Genomic DNA, 26,283 nt, shown 5'->3' on the forward strand with positions numbered 1-26,283 from the left:
TAAAAACAAAATATTTTATTATTACATTTGAGTTGGTAATCTAACCAATTCGATTACTGATCCAGTAATCAAAACCCCAGTTCTAATCGCCTCCTCTGTATGATGTTAAGAATCATAATGTCTTTTTTTTTTTTTCTTTTCTTCTCTTTTTTTTATAATGTTACGCATCATAATTTTCAATTTTTTATATGCTCCAATTCCTCCCACTCAATTTCTAGTATAATACACGAGGAACGCAAACAAATGAAAATGCATTTTCATCATCCCATATGAAAGTGGATCATCTTATTGTTTCTAATGAAAATTCCTAATACAAAGTTAAAGAGAAAAGACGCTCTTTTCAATTTTTAACACTGTATCCTTAGGCATATTACCATTGCCATTGCCATTGAAATCCAACAAATGCCAAAAGGTCTGAGCCGTTCTCCTTTCAAAAGAACGATTTAAGGATCAAGCAATATCCTCATTGCTTGCCATTGCCTTTTCCTTTTGTTTCCTTTTCGTATACTGGACAGAAAGGGAAAAAAGATCATGGTGCGACAAGGTCGGGTGTTTCAGCCTCGATTGATAAGCAAGCAGTGTGTACTTTGCCCACCCAATTCCAACCGATCCCGCAAGGATTTGATCTGTGGGATTCCCAGAACTCTCGGCTGCACCCAGGAGATGTAGGCAGTTCCTTTAACTTGATCTATTATGCCCTCTATCAGATGCACCTGTATAGTGTGACTCGTAAAAGGTTATACAAGTCATCTTCAGGATTTTTAGCCCATTTCAAAGAAATGTTGAGACAGGGCTTCTACATGTTCGACGTCATGAACAAATAATAAGAAGAATTAAGGAAAAAGAAAAATGCGAGAAAACAGAAAGGATGAAACAAATCTGAAGAATGTTTGAACTTACAGACAAGCTCTTCATGAGAAGATGCTCAACATCCTCAATCGACAGTTTTGTTCGCTCAGCAATAACTTTTAAAGGAATGGTTCGATCTTCAGCCGGGCGGCTGCATGGAAACATATTGTAGTTTAGTTATTAACTACACATACAGATAGCAGCAATTTATTCCGACCTGATCCACTAGAGGACACTGTAAACTGACACACCTGAAGATAATCTCCATTAAGCAAAGAACATTAATTTTTTCCAAGAGCCTCTTCTCATTCTCAACCAAGGCTGGTTGAGTCCTCAATGCAGCATTGTGAATGCAACACAATTCTTGATAGTGAACTAAATCCCCTGAATTGAAGGCTAGGAGGATATAGTAAAGCCACTCTACACTGGTCCCCAAAAGACTCTTTACCTGTAAAAGATGTCGAGGATGTCAACGTCTCAAACATAATGAAATCAAGTAAAAACATTAATGCAAAGGAACCCCAGAAAGTAAAACCCATACTGGCACCATTTTTTACAAGCTCTCTACTGATACCATAATGATTTGCATTAAGGAACACTATTGTATCAGGCAAACTGTAGTGTCAGCTACAAAAGGTTATATGTGCTTAACTCATTAAAAAAAAAGCAACAACAAGCATGAATAACTGTTGCATCGAGAAATATTCTGCCAGTTAAAAAATGGATAATTATTTAGTACACTTGCGATGGTAAGTTTTTATTCCACAAGCGGAGTTAAGATTTTGCTATGTGTCCTTAAGTAGCATTTAAAAAATTAAATAAATAAGACATGAGGCAAAATCTCAACCGTGCTTGTCGAATAAAAACTTTCCACCGCCTATGTACCAAATAATTACCCGTAAAAGAATTCAGACACAACATATATTATAAATTAGGAAACATGACAAAGTCGTTCTTACAATAGGATGAGCAAGCAGTTCCCCAAAGTTGTAGATATTATCTCCCAAAAGAGCAGAAAGGGATAGATCAAATGCCAAATCCTACATATACAAAAGATAAAATGAAATGAAGTGATAAGAGTATCTTCCATACGAATAAAAACAGTAAAATTTCTTTAGATTATCTATTTGTCCATCTATTCCTTATGACTCGAGTGCAAAGGAAGTACTAGCTAAGTCTTTCCAGCTGGAAAAAGAATACCCAAGTATATCAGTCATCTCACAGTCAGTTTTATCTTCCAAACTGAGGTATCCCCATTTCTATGCCAGTTTTATATCTAGTGTATGCCTGGCAACTCGACTCATCCATGTTATTATAAAGTTTTGGATATTGGAGATAATATAAGGAGATGTAGCATTAAAGAAAAAGGTTCAAACTATTCAGACTTGAAATTAGACTTCAGAGGTACTGCTGCACATGGATTGGATAATAAAATAATTATTATGAAAAGAAATAATTTCTAGAGAGGATTCTGAATAACAAGAAATTTGTAACATTAAAGCTTGATAAATGAAACATATTAATGAGTTCCAGTAATATCACGAGGTGATATGTTTGCATGGAAAAAAACACATAAGCCTATAAAAACATACCAACTTAAAAGATTCTGAGAGAGAATCCACCGATGTGTACCCAAGATAAAGGAGAGCACTTTTATAGAACTCAGCAAATTCTTGACGAAATTTATGGTATTGAGATGAAACCCAATAATAGCTAGCATACACAGATGGATCTACGCCATCCATACTGTCAAGGGCACTCTTTCCATCTTCAAGAAGTTTCTTGCACTCCTTTTGGTCGCCCAGCTCAAGCTTGAATTTGGCGACTTGCATCTCGATATAAAGAATAGGTTCTTCTATGCGCTTCTCTTTAGTAGCTCGAAGCTTTTCAATAACCCCTTCGAGATAACTAATAGCAGCTTCTTTCTCTGAGTATTGCCGAGACACTATAACAGCAAAATGTGCGAGCTTGAGAAGATTAATCTTGGTCTCAAAGTCAGTGATAAAATTATGATACAACTTGATCAGTGCATCTCCAGCCTGAAATTTAAGAAACAAGTATCATAAGAGGTTGGATGACTAGCAAAGATCTATCACATAGCCTACATTTTGTTCATTTCTAATGCATGTATAAGTATCCATAAATTCAAGTATAAACCCAATTCTTCTAAAGTAAATAAAAAATGCCATTTCATAACACTGACCAAAAACTTTCTTTAATAATCTTTTGAGGCATTGATCATCAAGAGCGATAAACATCCAATTTATTTCTTTCCAATTTAGAACAAAAAGAAAAGAATGGTAGAGAAGAATTAAAAAGTAAAAACACAATCCTGTCTCGTAAAACTGAACAAAAGCTAAAACAGAAAAACAAAAAGAGGAAAAAAAGAAAGAAAGCTCCTCCGTTCAAAAAACCCAAACTCCCAAAATCTTAAAACCCTAGTATGGAGATCTACAAACCCCAGACCCAAGCAATACGGAATAGAACGAGAGCTAAAGACCTGGAAGAAGGTGAGAGCAACGAATTGATCAAGCTTGAGAGTAAGTTGATGCCAAAGCTTCTTCTGATATAGATCTGCAAGAGAACTATACCAGTCGGATAGCTCTGGATGTTCATTTCGAAGAGAGTCTAGGCATTGCAAGGCCGCCATTTACCTCAATTTCCCTCAACAATGTCGAATGAGAGAAAATTTCCTTTCTTGTCTACTTAGTTTTCTCTCTATTATAAATACCAAAAGCTTTGATTTTTCCCCGTCTTCGAGCAAAGACACTGACACAGAGGACTAGGAAACCCGAGAATTTTGACTATATACGGGTCGGGTTTCACTAACAAAAATTTAAAATTAAAGGATAAGGTAAATTGATAATCTACCAAACGGAAAACATTTTTCTTTTTCCTTAAATTCCTAAGGAAATCATGACATTATCGTTTTATCACGACAAGCAAGGTGGAGATTGAATCTTACTTTATGAGTATTATTGTCAATAGATAAAAATGTAAAATATGAATATTATTGTCAATAGATAGAGATGTAAGTTTGAGTGTGTTGAAATATATTATTTTTTTATTTATAGATAAGGAGAAAAATAAAATTTCAATTATTATTTAGGGTAAATTTCTATACAAGGTTATTAAATTATTAATAAATTTATATTTTAATCAATTATTTATTATTTTAATAATTTTAATTAAATATTTTTAAATAGTTTAATAATTATTTTGTAATTTTTAAAATTAAACAACTAAAATATAAATTTATTGATAGTTTAGTGGTTTTGAGTATAATCTTCACCACCATTTATTAAAAACATATCAACTTTTTATTAAGAACACAATGATGGAGCTAAGGGGTCTAGCCCCTGCTAGACCCCTAAAGTGAACAAATTTTCATTTAGATATTTTATAATTTATAAAATTTTAAATTAATAATAATAAAATTATATTTTAACCTCAAAATAATAAAAATTTAATTTAATCTTTTAAAAATTAAAAAGATATAAACTGTTAAAATGATAAAATTCAAGAACTAAAGATGCCAATTATCATTTATTCAAAAACAAGTCTAAAAACTCTTTAGAATGAGCTTTCAATGAGCTTCAATGTTACACAAAAATATTTTAAAAAATCCTTATAATTTATGTAATTCAATAATATTTTATTTAATTTGTGTTGAACAAAAGCAATTCTACTGTGAGCTCAAAAAAAATCAAATATATCAATTTCTTTCTTTTAATAATTTTCTGTAATTGAATAATAGTTTACAAAAGTTTTAATAATTTATATTTAATTAAAACTCATGAAAAGCAGACTCTAGAAAGCTCACCCTAACACTCCTCCATTTAGTAAGAGTGTGCAAAATTCGGGTAAAACCGAAAAAATTTAGTTAACCAATCGAATTTGGTTAATTGGTCTGTTAACCGAATTAATTTGGTTGGGAGTTGGATAATAATTTTTTGAATTTTCAGTTAACAGTTAATTCGATTCGAAACCGATCAGTTAACTGAATTTTTTCGGTTTAACTGAAAAATAATAAATAAAATTATAATATATTAATAGCCTACTATTCACTCAAACCCAATCCAACATAAATCCAAATATTCGATCTAATATATATTAACCCAAGTACCCAACACAATCATAAAAATTACAAATAATTTAATAAATAAAAATAAAAATCTAAAAATAAAAATAAAAATAAAAAAACATATAATTTTATACAAATAATTCAGTTAATTTGAGTAATTCAAGTAATTTGGTTAATTCGACTAATTCGGTTAATTTTATACTCACTTTAACCAAAAAAAATATTTTTCAATTAATTTGGTTAACCGACAGAATTAACCGAAAAAATTTCAGTTCGGTTAATTTTTTTGAAAAAAATTCAGTTCGATTATAGAAATTTTGAAGGGTTGGTTAATTTGATTAATATTATTTCGGGTTGATTAACTGACTGAAACTTGATAAATTCATCCAAAGAACCTGTTGACCTGAAAGAGTCATGCAACTAACAGGTCTCTGCTCAAAGACTTCACATCGGATTGCTATCCCTACAACATGTCTATTACCTAAAGCACTTTAACAATTTCTCAGGAACCTGAAAGGAAGTCGAGAAGCATGACCGGTTCGATCATAGATGCCATGATACTTGAACTGACTTATGAAAATCTCATTGCAGAGGTGTTGAAACAAATGAAATAAATACAAATAATGAAAGATTTCATCCAGTACATATGAGGGTAACGGTTTCATGATCTACATATAATAAAAACACCTTGAACTTATATTATGCAAATTATTCCAAGTTGAGCTCTAATCAAGATTTGATGCCAGACTTTAGATCCCAGATGCATTGCATTCTTCAAGGAGATTCAATAAATTATGTTCTGGGGCACTTAGAGACGGTAAAATCAAGCGATTTGAGCGGGTTGCTTGGGGTTTCATTCCAGTAGCCTCAGATTCAAGGGTGCTTCCGTCCTTCATAACCGGCAACTCAGTTCTCCTTACATTAGCCGAAACTCGCTCCTTCCAGATCCTTCCATCCTGATTACAGAAAAGCAGTACATGATATTTTAATTTAAATAGATGAAAAGTTCATAAGTAATGGTTTGTACAATTCCCTACCACCAACATAAAAAATGAACAAAGAGGTCAATCATTATATAAACCATGCATACCAGAAAGATAATAACCTATGAAAATAAAAGCTTCTCATAAGCCTATATACTAGTAACACCAAATTCTTAAGATGCAGTTCAGAGGAACCATTTTCCTTGCACCGAATTAATCAAGAATAAAAAGCCTAAACCCTAAACTAGTGCAATCAATGGTAAAGAACACAAAGGGCGAGCCTCGAAAGATTACGTTTAGAATTGAAGGTTCAGGTAGGGGGCACTGAATTGGTCGGTCATTGTCCAAAGGCTCGGTTGGACATTCGACAGGCTTGAACTCAACTGCTACTTCAATTCCATGGGCGGTAGCTGTAGCAGCATCAACTACATCGGCATTTTGGGGCATAACATTGGTTTCCACCTGCACCGTGGAAGGGGAATCATTGGTCACATGCAACAAGAAATATATCAGACCTTAGTCTAAAAGGGCAAAAATTCGGGGTTAATACTAGTAGCAGGGTTTCCAACAAAATTATTTGCAAAAACAAGAAATATATCAGACCTTAGTCTAAAAGGGCATTTGAATTGAATAACAGAAGAGATCAAAAACCCCAAAAGCATATACGGATTATACCAGGCATCTATAATTTTATAGACTATGAAAGAAAACAGATTGTTGATCTGAAAACCTGGATTTGCTCATATTGGTAATCTCTAGGTTTCAGTTGCAGTACTACTTCCTATTATTTTCATCAAATTAGATACACAATTTGAACATGATGAATGAATTTTATTATGAAAACCCAAAACCACAGCAACAAAATTACCTATTTCAAAAAGAAATGGTTCTTAAATAAGAAAGACAATAAGAGATATAGTCAGATCAGAACCATAATGACATGATATCTCAAAAGTAAATCAACCAATCCCAACACATAAACAAAAGGGATATTTCGACCAAATCAAAGCAATAAGAAACAAGAAACTAAACAAAATTTAAAATTCGAAAACCCAATCAACGATGAAACCTCAATGAACTAATCCAAAAGGGAAACAAAAACCCAAATATTCAGATTTGAATGTTACAGAATCCACCCAAATAAACTTCTAAAAAAGAGAAACAGGAAAAAAAATTAAAAAGAAACTTACAAAGGCACTCTTGGAGCGTCGATGGGCAGACCTGCCAACAGAAAATCTGGAAAAAATACCCACCATGTTTTTCGTTACGAACAAATTGTGGGTAACCGATATAGCATTAGTGAGATTTCAGAATAGGTGGGCCTAACTTGGTGGTCAGTAACCTTTAAGTTATGACTTTTACAATGGATTAGAAGGGAGATATTTATATATTCAATGAGAAGCTACTAAAGAAAAATATCAAAAACAACTCTCTATTCTTCCACTCTTCACTCGTCCTTTATTTCTTCATCTTATCTTCTTGTTCACTGTATCATATATATATATTAAATCTGGGAAACTATTATTTAGACAAAACGGTCCTTCGATTTAGATTCGTTGTAGAGGAGAAAATAAAAGTCAGCTAAGAACCATAGCTATATACTGGGAATATAAATTCAAAGTATGGAGGAGAGAAAAGAGGGAGAAGATGATAAGAACGAGGGATAATGGTTAGACTTGGCTCGGTTTTCGTTTTGCTTTGTGTACCGGGTTTTAGTCTTTTGAAGATTCTGTCATTTATTATTATTTCTTAATTTGGCTTTTTGCGTAGATTAGCCTCTAAGTTATCCCCAATTCTTAAATTAGCCGTTAATTTCTTTTATCAGAAATTATTAATTTTATCTTAATTTACTCAAAAAATTGTGAATTATTGTTTCAATCCCTTTATTATGCACTTAAAAATTTTGAGATTTTATTTTGAAAGGGTTAGCATTTAATTGGAATAGTTAAAGATATTATTTATTTAGAGTAACTGATAATATTATAAAAATAAAGAAATGAAATTATATCAAATGAAAGTACAAATGCAGAATTCCAAATTTGAGTTGTTTCTTTTAGGTTGAATTACTAATAATTCCTCCGAAAACTATATTCTTATTCAAATTATTGATGAAAGACATTTTTGGAGACCTAAAATAATCAAATTATTTTCCGAAAAGGCAACCATTGTGCAAATACCCTTAAATGCAAAGGCATTAAATTTAGTCTTTTTTAGAAACTATGATAATTACGTTGTGCATTTTGAACTTCCCAACTTCATGTCAACTCTAGCTATGGATGACATAGACAAACTACCTATGTATCGCACTAATTAATTTGGTTTAATGAATCGTTCCTTTCTCAAAAGAAAAAAAGAAGCATTTTTTTTATATTTAAACCAGTATTTATGACAGTATTATTGTTGTTAAAATTTACTACTACAGCCTGTATGGGATTGGGAGTAGTCGCTATAGAAAAAAGCTGTTAATTAAGTTAAGAGGAATAGGAAATATCAGAGGTGGAAGGGCACTGGCCCTAAAATAGAAAATTTTCATTTAAATCTTTTAAAATTTTTAAAACTTTAAATTAATAAAGATAAAATAACATTTTAGCCCCTTAAATTTTATAAAAATTAATTTAATCCTTTAAAAATTATAAAAACAAAAATTATTAAAATAATAAAGTTATATTTTTACTATTATAAAAATTATAATTTAATTTTAACCCTCCCCTAAAAAAAATTTTCTGACTTCGCTGTAGTTGAAATGTCAAGAAAAAGATCACATCCCTAAACGATGGATGAAGGGCTGGTTGTGTCATGGTCATGGAGTGGCAGCAGCCTTGCTGTCCAATAACCTAATGTCTAAAATTGTCCCACACCAGCCCGACCCATCTTAGATACTCCTTTCCAACTACTCATAATTTTGACCAAATCACTATACATGGCGATCGGTGCCACAGTTTTCAACATCTACCAAAATTATTGTATTCATATATAATAAAACTAGAACTCTAATAGTCAACATTTATGTAATCAGTCGGTAGAATATTAGATTCTTAATAGTATGAGTGACTAAAAATTAAATCCTTAAAACTAGGAGAGAATTTTTCAAGAATTGCATGTTTTAGAGTAATGTATGCATATTATGTGACATGTCTATATTGGTTTTCCTTTGATTAATTTAAATAAAAGAATATTGAAGATTTAGGTCCAACCGATGCAAGCATCAAGCTGGCATGACACAAGGGGGTGCAGGCCTGTCAGGGCTTGAATAAAAAATATGTGATAAAAATGTAAAATCATAAGAAAAACGGAGATTTTGGAATTGAATTAAACCCTTATATATTTAGCAAGGGACTATGATGGATTCAATAAGCTCTTGAAGTGGAGCTAACTCTTTCTTGTCGATCAGCCCGAATTCCTGCAGATGCAAAACCGTGAATGGAATTAAACCAATAACTTTCTAATCAACTATGCATGTTTCTTGTATCTTCTAATGAATGTTTCAGAGATTAAGAGAACATTTCAACACTTAAATTAAACTAGATCCACAGTTTGCCGTCTTGCTACTTAAAATGAAAAAAAAAGAACATATATATTTACATGCCGATTTCTCATTCCACAACCTATATTCTTGTCTCTTGACTATATAAGAGATTCTTCTACAAATACCATTAAACATATATGGCATGCATTTCGTTCTCACAAATTATATAGTAAACGAAACATCACCCACTACAAAAATAAATAAGTAAATATACATATAAAAGGAGAAAGGTTTAGCTCTATCCATATTGCAACAAATTTGAACAGGATTGTTCAACATGATGACTGTTATTTTGTAGCACTAGTAGGTAAACAAGTGGGTTCTATTTTGTTGTATAAAATGGGCAAATAGTGGTAAAGGCCTGCCTTGGAAAAGAGGGTAGAGAATTAAAAATATATATATTAATTATTAAGCAGAAGAAGACTTACACAAGTAAACAGTATGAAATGCTTGAAGCATGTGTTCAAATGGGCTTCTTCCTTAAGGCTCACAATTTTCTGGAAGTGTGAGTGATAGATGTGGGCATATACTCGGAACAGTCTTTTGAATATTGTCTTCACGACCTCGTTGAAGTTGGAAGGAAATGCTACACCTAGCAAATTTGAAATATGCAGTTAAACATAGGCAAGTATTTAGCACAGACACAATCAAAAAATTAAAGAGGACAGTATGTTATCCAACATTGTTGTCATCATGTATAGATAAACAGCTTTCTCTAGATGATGGTATGTCAGACTTCATCACAAAGAACTAAAGATGACTAAACACATGAATGATGAAAACTTTTACCAAGCTTTTGAGGAAATATGGATTCATCATCAAGCTGTGATTCGATCCAGTCCATTAAATATTCAACATATTTCGGGGCGGAAACCTCGATAGGTTTCTTGATCTGCACACCATCTGCCCATCTATATTCATACCTATAAGGTTTTGTTGAGCAGCAAATAATCAAGGGTTTTGTTGAGCAGCAAATAATCAATCAACAACAGAGTATTACAGCATGATGAAAAGTTTAAGACTGGGATTTGTATGATTAATTTGTTGAAAAAGGCAAAAGGAATCTGGCTCAATATGTCATACTTAGGGCCTGCAGTCATTGTAGGACAGTTCTCAGGAGTACAAAACTCTGTAAGGGTGCCATAGAGCAGATTCACTTGATTGAAGAAATCCACAGCTGAAAATGATCCAACAGTTAAATTTAAGCAATGAGTTCCAATGAAATTAGGTAGTAACCTAGAAATAGGAAAGAAAATGTACAAAAACATTCTATCAAAAATCAGCTAATAAATTCAATAAAAATAAATGAGCTCATGAAAGTAACTTACAGCATGGCCACACCAAAAGTCGAATATTCATGGATAAATTATACACAAGTTTAAATAAATAAGGAATTATTCTGATTCTTTGCATGTGCGTGCAGGGTGTGAGTTAGAAAGAAAGAGAGGGAGCAAGATATACTATTGACTGCGAGCCATTCATGTAAATCCTCCCCTGGGGGTAACCTTACTGCTTCCCTTAGGTTTCCACTGCCCAAGGTAGCATCAATGTGCTTTTTAAGCTGTGCACCCTGCATTACATGTTTACGGTACTAGGATGAGAACTGTAAATTCTGCTAAGCCACTAATATAGCAGAATGAAGTCCAGAAAGTATTTATATAGATTACAAAGAAGCCAGTTCGGAAGAAATGGAGAGAAACCTCTAAAAGGTTATACAATCATTGTCAAGTTCAAAACACAGCAGTACAACTAACCATGCTTAGAGGTAGATCCCCATTTAGTAAAAAATATTATAGCATATGGTACGTGTACATAAGACCTTCGAACATCCATGAGTTGGTCCTACAGGTGAGGCTGTAGGACCATAATGCATGTCAGTAAAGCATTGAAATTTGTAGTATTTCCACTTTGCCACAGAGAATTTTAAGTAGAACATCACAGTGTAAAATTATTTAGTTGAATTAGTGACTTCAAAAGCAATGAAATTTATCAAATAGGAATATGAATGGTAAAGTCAGCTTTTTTTCTTCTTTTCATCTGTTGGTATGGTCAAGGGAATTCTTGCTTTACAGATAGAAATAGCAAGTTTCAGTATTAATGACAACCATTTAAGTAGCTAAAAATCCAAGAAGCAGAAGAGCCAGCAGAAGGAATTAGATCAAGGATTCGGGAGCTTCTCTTCTTAGTATGCTTTGCAAATGAAGCCAACTTTCCAGGGTCTTGTTTAAGATTTTTGATGCATTAGATCTTAACTGTTAAGCTGTGATTGCTTTTATTTTGATTCTAAATCTGGACACTTTGTAGAATACTCCAGACCAGTATGCTAAAGTTTCAAGTTCACACTCAAGAAATTCTTACTAATAAATATATACATTTACCAAGGGAATAAATTAGGAAGGTGATCAGCGGTCACATCAACAATCCCAAAGATTCAAGCAAAATGATAGGGAACGTATCACATCAAATTCTAACAAGCAGAAATAAAATATATTAATTATTTTTCATAAGGAAAAGGAACAAAAATAACCAACCTTACTTCCTGAGGGTGCACTTTTTTTTGGGCGGAATGTTCGCTGATTTCTGTTTTTAGAGCAATCTATTATCAGGAAAATGGTTAACTGAAAAGACTCACAAATCATGAATACCAGCTATACTCTCAGACATGAGAATGGCAGTCTGAAATACATACATCTAATATAGGTAAGTTCAAATTTCAAAAGCTTTTTTCCATAGAATTATATAAAAAAAACTTGAGTATATTTCATGTATCTACAGCATGGTGTATCAAATTGATTTTTTTTTTTTGAAGTAAAAAAACAATAATTATAAGACGGAAAATACACTCTGGTTTGATAAAATTCAGCACCTTGATGCAAAGCTCATCTGTTTCAATCAAGGCCACATACTTTCTAAGATAACAATCAATATGTGCACCTTTTCTACCTTTCTAACATCTTCATTCACGAAAACCATCCGTACGGCATAGCTTTTAATCGTAGTTCTAACATCGAATCAACTAATTTTATCAGAGCAAATCATTAAATGAGAACATGAAGGCGAGTTCAACAGGCGAGTTCAACATGCATTGAGATTCACGATCAGTTATGTATATAGCCTTCAATTTAATTATCATACAAAAATCCAAATACAATATTGATGATCGACGTGATTGACCTGCTTTAAGATTTGAGAAATTTTATAATAATCAAAAGAGCACCTAACCACAACCATTATCAAATTGCACTAACAAAAAACAATAGGATTGCAGTTTAAACAAATAAATCAAAGAATCCAGAGAACAAATCAGGAAGAAAGAGAAAAATGTTTTCAGAATTTTTAAATAAACTTAATAGCAGCCAAAAAAATAATGAATTGATCGCTGCTGATCTTAAATCAGCAAAAAGATCATAGAATTATAACAGATCTCACATAATCTATAATGCATCATTGCAAAATCAAAAAAGAAAAAAAATGTAAATCATAGAAAAGGATTAAGTATTTTAGGAGAAATTTAAAAAAAGAAAATGGAAATATTGACACTCACCTGCCCAGACCGAAGAGACTCATGGTTAGAGATATAGAGAGGATTTGATTTTTTTTTTTTTTTTTGCCTTTCTTCAGGTGGGAGACTTGAAAAGCTGAAAAGGCCTTTTTCCTTTTGTCACCTTTCGTTCCTCTTACTATTTTTTTTTTGAATTTATTATTATTCCTTGCGTAAGCTCAGCTCAGCTGTCTTTTTTATAATTTTTTTAGCTTAATATAACATTTTGTACCTGAACTTAACACCTTTTTCTAATTTGGTACGTAAACTTTTTTTAGCCTAATTTGTACCTGAATTTGACACTTTTTACTAATTTGGTACCTAAACTTTTTTTTAGGTTCAATTTGATTCTTAAATTTATTAAATGTTATACAAATTACGCAAAACACTAACGGTGTTAAAAAAAATTTATTATGCTACAAAAATATTGTCAGTATTAAAGAAAATTCATGTTAAAAAAAAAGTATCAGCCTATTCTTAACGAATTAATATTAAATAAAAAATATTTTTAAAACCCAAATTAAAATAAATTCGTTATTTTTAATTAATAAAATAATCAATTAAATAAATAAAACTAAAAGTGTACATGTCGATCATATATTGATTATTCTTGCTACTTCATTAGAAAACATTGTTAGTATATTAGAGTAGTTTGTAAAATGTTTGACAAGTACCAAATCGAACAAAAAAAGATTAGGTACCAAATTAGGAAAAAAAAGTCAAGTTTAGGTGGCAAATTGGACCCTCAAAAAGTTTAAGTACCAACTTAAGAAAAATGGTCAAGTTTAAGTACTAAATTAGGAAAAAAATGTAAGGTTTAAGTACCAAATGTTATATTAAGCCTATATTTTTTTATTAGTATGAAAATAATTAATGTAGGAACATGTAGGTTTCTCTTTAAGAATATACTAAATAGATTTTGTTTTTTAGAAAAATAGATTAGTTTTTAGATTATTTGGGGTGTTTGAGAAAGTGAAATTTTAAGTAGTGAAAAATTCAGAATTAGATTTTTATTATTTAATTTTATAACTGCTAAATTTATATTAAAAAATTATTTGATAAATTAATAAATATAAGTATTTAATATAATTATATTGTTTAGTAAAAGTAAATATTAATTTTTAAAAGATAATATATTTTTTATTTTAATTTTATTAATACAATATTTTATATTATTTTAAATAATTTTAAATAAAAATAAATATAGTAATTTAAATATTCATTTAAAAAATTCTATTCCAATTTATTAATAAAATAAAAACAACATAATATCTTCTTCTTAATGGATTGTATTTTATCACACCTTCACTCAAAAAAGATAATTTTCCAAATGTTAAACAGAGAAATCCCCATGTAAAACGTCAAAATAGTTAATTTTCTAAATAGTTTTTCAGTTTGGTTTGTTTTTTAAAATTTAGAGGGCTGGAAATGGCCCCTACCCCTTAAAATGGTATATTTATCTTTTGGTCCTTTAATATTTATAAAATTTTAAAGTTGGTACATGATAAAATTACACTTTGCCCTCAAAATAATAAGTTTTTTTATTTAGTCTTTTAAAAATTGTAAAGATATAAATTATTAAAATAGTGAAATTACATTTTAGCTCTCATAAAATTATACAACTTAATTCCAAGCCCAAAAAAAAATTTTGGTTTCTGCCCTGCTTGTATATCTACCATACTGATCTAAAAAGTGTACATATTAATATTTGTCGAACAAATGAAAGTTTTTTTTGCATAAAACAAATAAATTTACATCAAATTTTGCATTCATAATCTATATAAATGGAATATAAAATATAACAGTTAGATTGTTAAATTATTAATTTTATAAAAATACAAAAAAAATTATAAAACTATAAAAGTGGATCCTATTATTTTAAATATATGAGTAATTTTTGAAAAATGGTGGATTTATATTATCAAGCTGGGGCAATTAACACCATAAACAAAAACCTTTTCCTTATTTAATTAATTATTCTGACTGAAACTATTTATAAGTCTGTTAAACACGAAAAATCATGAGTGTTAATTATTTAGATTTGAGATATATCATATGCAATTATATGTGTAGGTCTCTGAATTTCATCAATTATTATTATTATGCGTGAACTTTAGTTAATCAATCTTAATGTTGCTTAATTGCTTTATGTTTATTAAATTTCACAATTTATACTAATTTTTAATCTGTCTGGAATGTAATAATTTGATTTTATGCTTAGTGTTTACTAAAACATATATTTGTATTTGTATTTTAGCTATATTAATTTGCAAACTTTCAAAAAAGAAATTCTCTGTTAAAAAAAAAATTACAACCTGTAGAAGTATAACCCATTTAAGAAACGTCTACCGGGTGAAGCATCGTTTTAATTGAGTCTAATTTCACCCAACATCTTCAAATATAATAGAGGTCATTTGAAATTACCAATCATGGTAATTTCCAATAAGGTCCCGATCATACACCACAAGCAATGTGTTGGGAGCGTAAGAAGAGACAACATTCATGACCCACAATGGATCATCAACAAGAGCTGCAGCCAAACCTCCATAAACAGTGTTCAGGGACTAACTATTTGTAGTGCTTGGCCCGTACTCTCCACTTTCTGTCATCTTTCTTTAAAGCACCGCCGCTCCCGCCAGGAACATCCGAAATGCGTGCGGGCGCAACCTGCAACCTCTCCGGCCACTTCGGAAGGGATTCCAAGGCTGATTTCGTAAGTTTCGGGTCCAGAACTAATACGCACGGTCGGAGCGAAGTGTACCATGCCGAATCGGGTTCGAGACTGTTGTCACACATGGCCGGATACACATCTGATCCAGCAAGTTTTTTAACGTAGCAATCGTTATCCGAAGGTTTCTGCCACACAGCAATGTTACCTTTTTGGCATACAATTTAAAGCACATTGTCGTAATCTGATTTCAACTCTTCCATGGTTGTGTTCCATCCACGTCACCGGTTCTCGTGGTTTATCGGTGGCCAAGACAAGACCCAGAAACCGCCGGGACGAAGTATTCTATGAACTTCTCGAGGAGATATAAATTCCACCTGAAAAGCAAACAAGAGCTTTATATATTGTTTAAAAATAAGAACTGTAGAAAAAGATTTTAGGGTAAATTTCACACAATGTCACACAATTATTAGTATGTTTTCATATTAGTCATTTAATTTCAAAAGTTACAATATGATCACTGAACTATTTGAAAATTACAAGTTAATCACCGGCCCTCCTACTTTGTAACAGTCAGATGTTGTCATTAAGTTACTATGCATGTATATATAATATTTCTAGATTTATGATGTTTTTTTATATACCTAATACACATTAAAAATATAATAGGAATATATAAATAGGCAATAAAATAAAATTATTTTTAGGGACTAATTTTAAATTTTTGAAAAAATTAAAATACAATTTAATCATTCTACTGGTTCATAATCGAAATTATACAAAATATTTTCCCTATTTAAAGAGTGCAAGGCCCACCCTTCGTTTTACAAAGCAGAGTGAAACAAGCAATTGAGCAAACCGGTCAAAATTCATACATTGATCGGATTTTGGCATCCCTAGCTTTAACCAATAGCAATGCTGCAACTTGAATCATATTAGTAAAGCTAATTCAAAAGAGTTAGATGTTGATATATTCCATAATAATGAGACCGAAACAACACCAAAAACATACAACAACGTAGTTTTTACTTAAATGGATATAGTAACTCTTCCTTGTTCTTCCATCTATCTTCTTCTAATAAAACACCAGCTCAATAAGCCCATCAGACTCGGGGACTGCAACAATTTTTGCTGCTCCAGTTCAGCATCCCTGTATTCATGCACCCAACAGCAGCCCAATTTACTACCGCCACTTCTTTTCCGATAATGATATGAGCTGCAAAAGAGGAAACAACAGACATCTTTGGTATTATGATAAAAACAATGGATTGTAGCTATCATGAAAGGAAATCAAATTATTAAAAACTGGAAGAATGCAGCTCAAAACATACAATCAAATGAGATAAAATTTTAAAAGGGGATTCTTTCTGGAATGTTTCTTTGAACTCCTCTAGCAGCTGGACATGGAGGCGACTCCTTAAGCTGAGGGATCTTGCTGCTGAACCTATTTTGCTGTTCCCTATTGGTGTTTATGTGTCTAACACTAAGCTCTGGGAGGATACTCGAATGAAAGGGGAAAAGGTGCCTTGGCAGACGCTTATCTGGTTTCCACTCCATGTGCCTAAACACTCATTGCATGGATGGCTATTTTGAACAGGCTACATACAAGAGAGAGGTTAATTGCTTGTGATCTTAACACTGATAGCAGTTGCCTTCTATGTTCCTCAGCTACTGAAACAAGAGACCACATCTTTTTTGAATGTGGCTTCTCCCGAAGGTTTTGGGGATTGATTTTGGTTCTCTGTGGTATTATAAGATCTATTGGGACTTGGGCTATGACTTACTTGAAAGGTAAGTCTCTCATAGATTGCATTCTCAAACTTCCATGGACTGCATTTATACATATCATTTGGTGTGAGCGGAATGGCAGGCTCTTTGGCAAACCTTCTAATCCGGTGGTCTTGCTTTCAAGAATTCAAGAAGTGGTGAGAATGCAGCTGAATAGTAAACAGATTAACAGGATGGACACCATTAACACGAACAGCTTTGCTTGAATTGGGGCTTATCTAGTACATGAATGCATAGTTTTGTTTTCTTGTATAGGCTTTGTATAGTTTCTTGTTGACTGATGTTGTTCATGTAGCAGGTTTTTCTGCTTCTTGAGTAATGAATTCTTCACTTGTCCAAAAAAAAAAAATTATGACCCGAATTCGCCGATGGTTTCACTATCATATCAGGTTATGAGAATCTAAGCTTCTCCAAACCTAATCACTGTCTAATATGGCAACACACATGCCCTACTTGATGATGCCTACACCGACCCATGCACAAATATAATGTGTAAAGAAGCACTGACGGGAATTGATAACCAACCTGGCGAGCCACCTGTGCCTGTCGCCGACTGTCTCGAGATGATTCAGTTGTCAATGTTGACTTTTCTGAGTCTAGAGAACCGTTTTGTTTATCCTCTGTCTTCCTTTTAGAATTATCATTATCAAGTGAGCAATCTCTATCGGGGCTGCTCAAAGGATCCTTCTTCCGCTTTCTTGTGTACATGAGAAACTTATTATTTACCAATTCAGTAGAAGATCCTTCAGACACTTTAACATCCGAGTTTACTGCAGACACATCAACCATCTCAAGATCCGGTTTGCAAAATGCATCCCCTAAATTCTCAACCAATCCACCGTCTAACCTTGTTGACTCTTTTTTGTCTACCAGCAATTTATCATTGTTTTCGTCATTGTCAACTTTTTCATATCCTGATTCTGTAACTGCTTTCACTGCATTCGGAGGCGAACTGGGGATAGGAGATTGAGAACCCTTCAGAGCATCATGATTGATGATCCTAGAATCTTCCCCGAATTGAGCATTCTCATCAGCAGCATGTGAAAAACTTTCAGCGCACAGTTGATCAGATTCTTGGCGTGTTGCTATGACCTGATCACACATATACATCGGCGAGGTAGCTCTATTTTTCTTATATCTAGCACATTGTTTCCTTTTCTTACGAAAAGGACCAAGAGGAAGTGCTCGGATGATGTCGTGAACGTCATTTTGCATCGTTTTGAACTCATTCATTCTTTCCTCGAGTCTGCCATTGTCAGTTCTCAGAGAAGATTTCGAGCACATATCCTTCCTTTCATCATCTTCTCCAGCGTTTTCGTTCTTTGCGTCATCTGCTTGCCCGGAAAGAGAGAGATTTTCATTCAACAGACACCTTTCGAGTGCACGAATCCTCTGAGTGCACCCATTTCTATACAGGTCAGGCTCTTTTCGTCTCATCACTATGGAAGCAAAATCAGGGTTACAGACGTAGCAATTATCCTTACAAGAACACTTAATACCCACATTTGTTCCACTCGGACATGAACTCTTGATGGCGGAAACTGTCACAATGTCAGTCTGTGCATCAAGCAGAGAAGATCTAACAGACCCGAAATCGCTGATCGTTTTTACATTGGACATTTCATCAGAAGCAGCAAAATCTTGTCCTGATTTTTGTTCGCTCGAACACTGCATTGAGTTTTTAGTCAGCTTCTCCAACTCATCTTGTACTTCTCTCAACTCTGCTCTAAGATCTCTAACTATATCCTCGGCTTCCCCTAGTTGTGCTTCGAGCTCCTCAATTCTTTTCTGTTGATTCAGAGACATCATCTCCGCTTCATTAACCTACAATCACGGAGCAGACAGAAAATACTGTAGTTTTAAGCATTGGCTCAATTGGACCAACTATTTGTTTTCCATAGATAACCTTGAAAGCACACATTTACAAGGGTATGGCCTTGAAATACAAGGGAACATTTATAAAAGTTCAAGCTTATAAGATATGATGGATCACAAGATAACAAAATGATCTCCAATATAAGATACAAAATAAACAATCTCGATTATCTGCTTCAATCTTATGCGCATATACCAGTAAATTTTCATGAATGAATACATTAGTCTCACCATAAAAGCAACCCATTGAAAGGAAAGGAAAGCAAATACAGTTACTAACAGAAAACAACCTCATAACCAAAATGCAATCCGGATTCGTGAGTTGAATTCTTTCAAGCTCACTTTGTCGTGTATAATGTTCGAAATGCTTTTTACTAAAAGCAATCAAACCAATCATATGAAATTCCCTTTTTTGCGTTACAAATTTAATGGAAACTACTTCTATGCAATCAACTTAGCAAATTGATACAAAAACAAATTAACCAGAGAAAACCCACATTATGAAACTTTATGCAGTTAACGAAACAAAAATTATAACATAGGCACTGAAACATCATCAGACACGAACAAAAATAACAGAAACAAAGACAATACTAAAAACCAAACAGTTACCTTAGCGTCCAACATCTGTTTCAACCTAAGCAACATATGTAATGCCTCGTCTTTAGCCGCGAACAGCTCCTGCTGGTACCGGAGAGCTTTCCTTTCCGACAACATTATCCTCGCCGCCGCTTCTTTAGCCGGGTTCAAAATTATTTCGGCATAAGCCTTTTTCAAAGCCGTCAATTTCTGTTCAAAAAACAAAATACCCAGAAAACATGAAGCAAAACCCACATAAAAAAATACTCATTTTTTAATAAAAGGATCGAAATCAACTCTTTCTTAAAAACAAAATCCAGCAATTTTTGAAAAAAAATGAAATATTGAAAATTCGCTCCCAAAAAGAAAAGAAAGAACAATAACTAGATTATGAAGAAAAGTAGTAGAGATACTTTACCTCTGAATCGGCCATTGTAGCCACTAATGCATCGAACAGATGCTGTATCTTTCAGACCAATTTGTAAAGAAGAAGAAGAACAGAATAAAAAGGGAGGTTGTTTGGTTTTTAGTTTTTTTTTTTTTGCCCTTTCCCTTGAAGCAGCTGTCAGTTGGGAACTGAAAGTCCTTCACGTTATTACCAAACTACCCTTCTCTGTCTGTTTTATTTACCAACACGCCACTTCAGCTGACACAACAACGGTCGAACCGGTGCGGTTCTTCTGTCCAATCGTTTTCCTGTTCTATTCTTCTTTTTCTTCCTTAAGGGTATTGAACAATTGGCGCGCTCCTACTGGGGAGGCCCACTTTGTAAAAAATTATTTTATATGACGTGGAAGAACGAGAGATCAACGTGGCTAAATGCATGTAGTGGTTTTGCGTTGGGAAGTGCGAGGGATTTGTGGTAGATAAGTGAAAATAGTGCTCATGATCGGATTCGGGTAATGTGTTACCAAAATTTTAGGTTGGTTTTTTAAATTTAAATTTCGCTTGAAAAATGAGTCTCAATTTTTATTCACTTTCAATTCAAATTAAAGAAGTTAAATTTGAATTTGATCTTATTAAATTATTTTAATTATTTTAAATTATTTTATTATATATAACAAATTTAAAAAATATAATATATCAAATATATTTAAAAATGTTAAAATAAATTGATAATATTGTAACACCCCTTACTCGTATCCATTGCCAGAATAGGGTATGAGGTATTACCGGAGTTTACTGAATATTTTCAGATAATTCTGAGTCATTTATTATTCAGATTTTGAAAATAATCATAACGTCTCTCTATTGGGCCCTCGAAGCCCCAAACATACACTAGAAACCAAATGGAATTAAATCGAGATTATAAAAAAAAATTCGCAAAATCTTAAATTTTATTTTCATCTAAATACTTACCATTTCAATGCTTCTTGTAATTAAACATATTACCATTCAATCAATAGGTTGTCCTTTGTCTAAGTGTCAAGCCACATCATTGTTAGTATACTTGCATATATTTCATATAAATTCAACATTGATATCCTTATTTTCTCGACATGTCACATTTGAGTTTAATAATTGTCTTTACTTACATAATTTCCTTGTATCAACGTATCAAAGATAATCATATATGTACATGTCATGAAACATATTAATTCTATTACCGTTTCTTTATAAGTATATATCAATCGTTTCATTATATCAATATTTCATGTTTCATCATTTCCATATATTTTAAGTATATTTATTCCGGTAAAGTTTATATCAAACTTAACATAAATTATATTCCATATACTTATTCTTATTTTGTTTATCTATCTTCATAATTATTTCATACAACTATGTTGTACATATATTTCCATATGACCAGTTATTGTAAGCATTTCACACAACCATTTCATGTAACCATTCGTCATCTAATACGTATTACCTGAATATCAATTGTTCAATAGATATCATAGCGTCTCCCATCCACGGTCTTATTTATCTTTGACATGATGCCATAGTGTCTTTCAACTATGGTCTTACTCATTTTCTGTCATGTTGCCATGGTATCTTTCAACCATGGTCTTATTCTTTTCATGTCACGTTGCCATGGTATCTTTCAACCATGGTCTTATTCATTTCCCGTCACGTTGCCATGGTATCTTTCAACTATGGTCTTATTCGTTTCATATCACGTTGCCATGGTATCTTTCAACCACGGTCTTACACATTTCATATCAGGTTGCCATAGTATCTTTCAACCATGGTCTTACACATTTCATATCAGAGGGCACACTCCCGCGAACCTCATCCTTACAGTGGGATTACCAGTCCAGGCTAAATCCCCTGTAATATAAACTCATAGAGTATTGTCGAGATTATCAGTCCAGGCTAAATCCCCTGCAACGACAATTACTCTAATGAGCTTGGATCTGAATTACCAGTCCAGGCTAAATTCAGACCCTAATTCGGATTACCCGTCCGGGCTAAATCCATTTTCCACATATTCTTCGGGAGGGCTATATCAGGATAGGATCACCCGTCCGGGCTAGATCCTTTTTACCGTCAATTCCTTTTCAGAGATCCATCGAATTTTCCTTTCATTCAACCAGGATTTTTTCCCATCAAATATGTCAATGTTTCATAAATTTCATATAATGAACATTCAAATCATATTCATATCAAAAACATGCATTTCAAGCATTTAAGAATATAATTCAAGTTACACGAACTTACCTCATTGCTTGTTTGTGTTTATAATTTCATTAATCCGATATCTTTTCTTTTCCACGATCAAGTCTCATATTTGAGTCGTCTGGATCTTTATAAATAAATTTGATCATCATTTTCATTCATTTCATATTCTAATGCATTTAATTAATGCTCTAGAAAAAGTTACCATTTTGCCCCTAAACTTTTAATTAATGACGATTTCATCCTTAGGGGCAGGAAAATAAAATTCTTACAATTTAATCCTTATTTCCAACTATTATTCTCATACATATTGATAACAATCCATGAATTCTATAAAATATCAGAATTTTTCCATAATTTCAACACTTTTCAATTTAATCCCTAAAACATGTTTTCCCCCTATCTTGAACTAAATTAATAATTTCATTCAATTTTGTAATTTAAATAATAAAATTAATCCATTTCATGCAATTTGGTCATTTTTGACATTTTTACAAAATTACCATAAAGTTTTACTTTTATTCAATTTAGTCCTTAAGCCTAAAACATGCAAATTAGTCATGCTTGCTGAATATTCATATATATTTTCCTCCTCCTCCTCTCCATTCTACATCCTTAAATTTATATAATATGCTTATAAGTAACATTATCAATAATTTCACTATTTACTTATATGTATATTCAAAGCTGTCCATTTGAGTCATAGTCACTAAATTATTTATTTCTTGAGTTATAGAAGTCCAAATTAAGATCTGTAAATTTTATCTGAAACTAGACTCACATATATTCTTGCCATAAAATTTTAAGAATTTTTGGTTTATCCAATTAGTGCAGTTTATTCATTAAAGTCACCCCTGTTCTGCTGTCTCACAGTTCTGACCCTTCTTCACTAAAAATTAATTATCTCATTGTACAGAATTCAAATGATGTTCTAGTTTGCTTCTAATAAAACTAGACTAATTCAGGATTCTATACATATAAATTTAAGACCCTAATTATTTTTATTCATTTTTTTTATGATTTTTCAAAGTCTGAACAGGGGAACCCGAATTCATTCTGACCTTGTCTCACAAAATTCATTATATCTCAAAATTTACAAATCCATTGCTTACACTGTTTCTTCTATGAGAACCTAGACTCAATAAGATTTAATTAAATATTTTTTTAATCTTCTAATTCAATTTCTACAATTTATGGTGATTTTTCAAAGTTAGATTACTGCTGCTATCTAGAACTGTTTTAGTGCAAGATATTAATTACCATGTTAATAACACCCTTATTTTCTTTCTCTACACTATTTCTCTTCACTTTCTCTTATTTCTCTTCATTAACATATCAAGAACATAGGACCGTGTGTAGGGAAACTCTACATTAACATCAATCCCAAGCTTTTTCAATAATATCAAACTTAAAAATATATTGAAATCGTGATGTTCTTACCTTATTCTATTGATTCCAACCTTCATCTTGATTTTCTCTCTCCATTAGCCTCCATTTCTTGAATCCAACTTGATATTTTAACTTCCCATAGCCTCCTTAACATTTTTCTCTCCTGATAGCTAAGGAAATTCTTTTAATTTTTGGGTGAAAATGGTGAATTTTTGGTAGAAGGACCAAATTGTAAAGAAAAGAAAGTTTCTTTCTTCCTTTTCTCTTCAGACGTTGGGTGCATGGGAAAAATATGATGATTCTTCATCTTTCTTTCCTTATATATACTAAATAAAATAATAATAAAATAATAAAATATCATTTAAAAATTAAATTAAAATATTAATAAACTATTATTTATTTATTTAATCTAAAATATCTCCAACATCATCATTGCTTTCTAGATTTCTCTCTCTTCCAATTGACCATTTTGCCCTTTATTATCTTTTAAAATTTCATCCTTGAGTCATCATTTAATTTGGTAAAATTGCAATTTAGTCCCTCATAGTTCTTCACCTATTCAATTTGGTCCTAATTCATCCATTTTCCTTAGTTTCTAGATCATTCCACTCTTAAAATATTTACACTATTGGTCCTTCAACTTTTTCATATTTACACTTTAACCCCTCAAATTTTGAGTATTTACTCTTGTGCAACAAAACTTTTCTCACTTTTACAATTTAGTCCTTTCTTGAATTAATATATCATAATATACTTCTCAATTTTGACATAACTCAAAATTTCCCTTTTTGTCACATTATTTCCTTATTTTACTATATCAAGGATAATATCTTACTGTAAAAGTTTTCGGGGTATTACAAATATATTAAAAATTATTTATATAGGATAGTTATAATTAAAATTGTAATAAAATTAACAATAAAAAATAAGTTCTACAATATTCAAATAATATTAAAAATGACAGCAAAATAGTAGTAAAAACGCACAAAAAAAACAGTTCTAAAACACCAAAAAAAAAGTAATATATTTTTTTATTGAAAAATAGTTAATTTATTTGGTCCGGGCTCAGATTGAAAAACTCCTATCTGAGACTTGACCTGTTTAGAAAATAAGCTTCATTTTTTGTCCAAGTCCATTTTTTAGCCTTATATTTTCGTTTAAACCCTTTTATTTTTTGAACAGCCCAACCTATTATCAAGTTTAAGTGAAAAACACTAATTAAGTAAATAGAAGAAATAATATGGTCAAATATTGTTATTCTTCCTTGTATTATGCATAACTTATTGATTTAATCATTGAACTTATATTTAGTTACTTTTAGTTTTTTTTTTTGAACTTTTTGAAAATGTGATATTTCAGTTTTAATCTAAATGATAGCTATTAAATTTGATCAATTAAATTATATTATTTTCAAAATCTTATGTGGCAAATATATTTTCATGTGTAAATGATATATCAGCTTGTTATCTCTACATAATACATAAAAAAAATCACATTATTTTAGTTAATGAATTTAACAGATATTGTTTGAGTCAATATTAAAATATCAAAATTCGAAAAGTATATGAACTAAATATAATCATATTAAAGAACACCAAGTTAAATCTACAATTTATGCACAATACGAGACTACCAGTAGAATTTGATCTAGAGATTTTAATTGCTATTGTTTTGTATCATTTCTAAAATTTCAAAATTCGAGAAATACAATAAAGATTAAATTAAAATATAAAGACTAAATCTACAACTTATGCATAACATAATGACTAATAACTTAATTTGGTCAATCATATATTCATATTGATTAAGGAGTTGAATCCTTTTAAACAAGTCTTCAAAATCTTACCTATTGAACAATCCGATCGAACACCCAACAATATTAAGATATTATCCTCATATCAAGGCTTTGTCAGATTTCTTTGTCAAGAGTTATATACAATTCACAAGGAAAAAACACCTCAATATACCACTTGCAAAGCTAAAAGAAAAGTTATCTCATATAAACTCCATCCATGTCCTGATTCTATATCCTCCTTTATTTTTCCAACAAACGCAATTTCTGAATGAAATTTAGTTTTTCTTTTTCCCTTGTTTTGATCCCACCAAAAATTATTGGTACCTCTATCAATAGGCTTACAAACTTTTTGGTAGTGCCTTCATACAAAGACATGCTATAAAAGAAACAAACTTATTTATAAGAATGGATTTAATAAGAGTAAAATTTTCTGTTACAAACAAAAATTTAGATCTTCGGCTTTCAAATTTACCACAAACACTTCAACACATTTAAAAAATTAAAATAAGTATACGTGAATCTAAAGGGATAAAAAAAAAATACAGTTCAATCATATCATAAATAATTTAAATTATATTGTAAGT

General features: G+C 31.7%; 3 protein-coding genes and 1 pseudogene across 3 annotated transcripts; all 4 read right to left on the bottom strand.

Moving 5' to 3' along the window:
• Positions 1 to 268: 268 nt before the first annotated feature.
• On the bottom strand, positions 269 to 3,781 carry LOC107942646 (26S proteasome non-ATPase regulatory subunit 13 homolog B-like; annotated as a pseudogene).
• Positions 3,782 to 5,491: 1,710 nt separating this feature from the next.
• Positions 5,492 to 7,625, bottom strand: LOC107942647 (uncharacterized). Its single transcript, XM_016876349.2, has 3 exons — positions 7,107 to 7,625; positions 6,211 to 6,378; positions 5,492 to 5,889 (listed from the first exon to the last, which is right to left on the bottom strand). The coding sequence occupies exons 1-3, from the start codon at positions 7,170 to 7,172 to the stop codon at positions 5,683 to 5,685; spliced, it is 441 nt and encodes a 146-aa protein (XP_016731838.1). The 5' UTR covers positions 7,173 to 7,625; the 3' UTR covers positions 5,492 to 5,682.
• A 1,446-nt stretch (positions 7,626 to 9,071) lies between these two features.
• On the bottom strand, positions 9,072 to 13,149 carry LOC107942644 (MOB kinase activator-like 1A). Its single transcript, XM_016876346.2, has 7 exons — positions 12,987 to 13,149; positions 11,974 to 12,022; positions 10,904 to 11,012; positions 10,526 to 10,619; positions 10,232 to 10,365; positions 9,871 to 10,034; positions 9,072 to 9,316 (listed from the first exon to the last, which is right to left on the bottom strand). The coding sequence occupies exons 1-7, from the start codon at positions 13,007 to 13,009 to the stop codon at positions 9,242 to 9,244; spliced, it is 648 nt and encodes a 215-aa protein (XP_016731835.1). The 5' UTR covers positions 13,010 to 13,149; the 3' UTR covers positions 9,072 to 9,241.
• Positions 13,150 to 16,500: 3,351 nt separating this feature from the next.
• Positions 16,501 to 20,465, bottom strand: LOC107912165 (uncharacterized). The gene is made up of 4 exons (XM_016840235.2): positions 20,312 to 20,465; positions 19,927 to 20,103; positions 17,965 to 19,263; positions 16,501 to 16,867 (listed from the first exon to the last, which is right to left on the bottom strand). The coding sequence occupies exons 1-4, from the start codon at positions 20,324 to 20,326 to the stop codon at positions 16,835 to 16,837; spliced, it is 1,524 nt and encodes a 507-aa protein (XP_016695724.2). The 5' UTR covers positions 20,327 to 20,465; the 3' UTR covers positions 16,501 to 16,834.
• Between the last annotated feature and the right edge of the window lie 5,818 nt (positions 20,466 to 26,283).

Source organism: Gossypium hirsutum, chromosome A11, assembly GCF_007990345.1.
Source record: "Gossypium hirsutum isolate 1008001.06 chromosome A11, Gossypium_hirsutum_v2.1, whole genome shotgun sequence".
Lineage (NCBI taxonomy): Eukaryota > Viridiplantae > Streptophyta > Magnoliopsida > Malvales > Malvaceae > Gossypium > Gossypium hirsutum.

Bases quoted from the DNA above. Each gene is read 5' to 3' on its own strand.
- LOC107942647 (XM_016876349.2), bottom strand. From the start codon at position 7,172: ATGGTGGGTATTTTTTCCAGATTTTCTGTTGGCAGGTCTGCCCATCGA. The intron at 6,379-7,106 runs GTAAGTTTCTTT...TCCACGGTGCAG, and splicing joins GACGCTCCAAGAGTGCCTTT to GTGGAAACCAATGTTATGCC. The intron at 5,890-6,210 runs GTAATCTTTCGA...TTCTGTAATCAG, and splicing joins CTGAACCTTCAATTCTAAAC to GATGGAAGGATCTGGAAGGA.
- LOC107942644 (XM_016876346.2), bottom strand. From the start codon at position 13,009: ATGAGTCTCTTCGGTCTGGGCAG. The intron at 11,013-11,973 runs GTTGGTTATTTT...CATGTAATGCAG, and splicing joins GTGCACCCTCAGGAAGTAAG to GGTGCACAGCTTAAAAAGCA. The intron at 10,620-10,903 runs GTATATCTTGCT...GATCATTTTCAG, and splicing joins TGAATGGCTCGCAGTCAATA to CTGTGGATTTCTTCAATCAA.
- LOC107912165 (XM_016840235.2), bottom strand. The intron at 19,264-19,926 runs GTAACTGTTTGG...CCGTGATTGTAG, and splicing joins AACAGATGTTGGACGCTAAG to GTTAATGAAGCGGAGATGAT. The intron at 16,868-17,964 runs GTTGGTTATCAA...CCTCTTTTGCAG, and splicing joins AGGCACAGGTGGCTCGCCAG to CTCATATCATTATCGGAAAA.